At 34.1% G+C, this 3,382-nt stretch overlaps 1 protein-coding gene across 1 annotated transcript; it reads right to left on the reverse strand.

Annotated features, from left to right (window-relative positions):
• Positions 1 to 1,450: 1,450 nt before the first annotated feature.
• Positions 1,451 to 3,165, reverse strand: LOC137836663 (alkane hydroxylase MAH1). The gene has a single exon (XM_068645343.2). It carries the CDS (start codon positions 3,138 to 3,140, stop codon positions 1,602 to 1,604), a length of 1,539 nt encoding a protein of 512 aa, XP_068501444.2. The 5' UTR covers positions 3,141 to 3,165; the 3' UTR covers positions 1,451 to 1,601.
• Positions 3,166 to 3,382: the final 217 nt, after the last annotated feature.

A 3,382-nucleotide genomic window follows, 5' to 3' on the forward strand; every position in this document is an offset into this window, starting at 1 on the left:
AGATAAATACATAATTGTAGAACAATTTTTTTATATATTTTATATATTACTAAAAAGGAAAAATATATATCATAAAATTAAAGTTGCTAAAATAGTCTTTTTTAAAATTAGTTTAATTAGTATATTTATATTATTGTTATTATAATATATTATAAAAATTAATTGTTTATTAACATGCATAGTATGTTATCTAAAATGCAAATGCATATATATGAATATATAGACTAAATATATTTTTAGTCTTTAAAAAATAATCACATATTTGTTCTTGCTCTCTAAAAAGTTTGGCTTTTGGTTTCTAGTAATTTTTTGTTGTTATTATTTTTTAATTCCTGTAAAATATATTTTTAGTTTTTATAATATTTTAATTTTGAAAAATATTCATCAGACTAATATACAAAGATAAAAGCAAAATAAAAGTGAAATTTTAGGAAATTAAAATAAAAATAACAAGGACCAAAACTAGTTTTTTAAAGGAACAAAAAGTCACCAAAATCTTTATAGGTATGAAAAAATATATAACTCTATCTTATCGAATTTTTTATCAACAAAAATAATGTGGAATATTTTAGGAATGCGGAATATTTTAGGAATGCTCATTGAGATTATGATGTCAACATAATCTAAAAAAAAAATTAAAGCATTACATATAACTTAAAGGTATTAACATAAGGTAGACAATCGATCATTAATAATCTTAACAAATCATCAAATAAAAACCAAACTAACAACAAATTTAAGAAACATCTAAGTGTTAGTCTTGATGATCAAATCAAAAAAAATTGTAAGTGTTGGTAAAAACAACTCAAGAATCCAATCATGGAAGTTGACACACACTTTTATTAGATTTCCAAAAAAGCATCTACAATTAAAGAAAAACCAAAGACAATCTGCACAAAAATATAACTCTAGGTTCACCAACCTAGATTAATGTATTTGGATTTTAAATATTAATATATTCTTCATCCTCATTTCTATTTTTTCCTCTTCTCTTTCCTCACAAAAAAAAAATCAATTTTAATTGGTATAAAGTGTGACATGAAATGGTGCAAGTTCTAACTGTGTGCCAGTTCTATCACCTTATCCGTTAGGGCTAGGTTATATCCAGTGCCATTCAAACATTTAAAACGATTTTTTTTCCATTAGTGACCACTCTTCTTTGCCCTAGTACCTTTCTTTCTATTCAAGTTTTTTTTTAGTTCTTGGTAATAGGTTGGTGGTTCCACTACAATAGAGGTTTAAGGTTGTTGGGTGGCATGGGACAGCGATAGTGGTTTGTGATTTTGAAGACACATGAGGATAGCTTGTTGTAACTTAGAAATGGAAGGGTTAAGAGTTTGAAGGAAGAGACATTAGTGTCAAATTTTAAGGATGCACAAGAGTTGAACTCAATTAATTATATACTCTTATTAAAACATTATAACAAACAACAATGTCACAGTCATTCTCATCACTAAAATAACCATTATTCTATACGCTTAGCTAAACATACATTATTAAACACACTTACATTGTACCAATAAAAAACACACTTTCATTGTCTGACTTAGAACAAAAGAAATAAAAATACAGAACCCAAGTTTATCTGAGATTTTGCTGCATCAAAGAAGCTGTCTTTTGGTTATGGTAGCTTTCAAACCATTGTTCATGAGAAGAACAATGGAATGGGAGGGAGTTGCAACATGACCTTCCACCACTTTGAAACGGTAGCTGCGCAAAATAGCAGCTGCAACCATCTTCATCTGAAGAAAGGCCAAGTCTTTTCCCAAACAGATTCTTGGTCCTGCATTAAAAGCAATGAATTTGTAAGGTGGTGCATAAACTATTTCTCCTCTCTCAGAAATCCATCTCTCTGGTTTGAACTCCATGCAATCTTTTCCCCATATCTCTTCACACCTTCCCATTGCATACAATGAAAACATTATCATTGTATTGCCATTCACTCTGTGCCCACTTGGAAGCGTATCAGCTTTAACTGCTTGCTTCCGTTCGATAGGCACCGGAGGGAAAAGTCTGAGAGCTTCACACAAAGCACCATGCAGATAAACCAGCTTCTTCACCTCCTCCATGCCTATCACTTCTTTCTCATTCCTAAACTTCTCTTTTATCTCTTCAGCAATCTTCTCTTCCACCAAAGGGTCGTTACCAATAAGCCAAAAGAACCATGTTAGAGCTGAAGTCATGGTTTCTCTTCCCGCTACAAAGAAGTTAAACGCAGCATCCCTCAGAAACTTATCGTCATGCACTCTTCCTCTCTCTTCTGTCATCATCAAAGCACTCACCAAGTCAAATGGAGCTTCCTCCATTTCTTCTCTGCTGCACTTACTCATCTCTTCTCTCTTTGATGCTATCCGTGAATATATGAACTCGTCAAATGTTCTGCATGCTTCTGTCATCTTCTTCTCTTGACCAATCTGCAGCCATTTCTGAAACCTCCAAACACTTCTTGGCACTATGTGTCTGTAGAATATCGACTCTTCAGACTCGTTAAAAGCCCTTTCGATCGCCACTTCGGGAAAGTCAAGGGAAAGACACTGAGGATCATGCCCTACAATTGTGGAGCACATGTTATCGAAGGTGAATCGGTTGAAGATATCTTGAAGATCCACCACTCTTCCTTCTTGTTCTGCATGATCCAATATTGGAAGCAGGCTTGTGTGCACCTTCTTCTGAACTGTTTGATCGACAAACACTTCGAACCTTCTTTGCCTGATCAAAGAATGGAGAACGGTTCTGAAGTACTTCCATGTTTCTGAATCGGCAGTGACAACCCCATCTCCAAAGGGTTCGAAAATCTCACGAAACGCAGGTCCCTTGATGTAGTTGTCGAAGCGCTTGCTGAGCATGTGTTGCACATTGAGGGAGTCACAAGTGAGGAAATAGTTCATTTTGGTGAACCATGGCCCTTTGAACTCCCCAGTGCCACCATTTTTCTTCAGCACATCAGTGATAAAATCATGGATCCTCCACAAGTTGAAGAGCAATGGTGGTAGCATGCCAAGGATGAAGTAATCTCTCAAAAGAGGGTGTATGCAGCTTCTTCTGCGATGAAAGAAGTACAGAGAGCAGAGGAATGATGCTAATATGGGTGCATAGAGAAGAAACATGGCCATATCCAGAATTGGAAAGTGTTTGTGCATGCAGTGATGAGAGGGTTATAAATGTGGATGCTTATTGTCCTATTTATAGAGACTCAAAGTCATATATGTTTGTCTTTTTCTTCATCAATGCATATATGTATTTGCTTTTCTCCAAGATATATCAAGTTGGCTAAAACAGTTAGTGATTTTTAATGAATTTCAGTTCGTCAAAATTAATATGGTGAGGGCGATGTCAGAGATAAAGCATGATAAAAGTCAAAAACATGATCATAAATATTATA

The sequence above is a fragment of the Phaseolus vulgaris genome, chromosome 4 (genome assembly GCF_051622355.1).
Source record: "Phaseolus vulgaris cultivar YP4 chromosome 4, ASM5162235v1, whole genome shotgun sequence".
Taxonomy (NCBI): domain Eukaryota; kingdom Viridiplantae; phylum Streptophyta; class Magnoliopsida; order Fabales; family Fabaceae; genus Phaseolus; species Phaseolus vulgaris.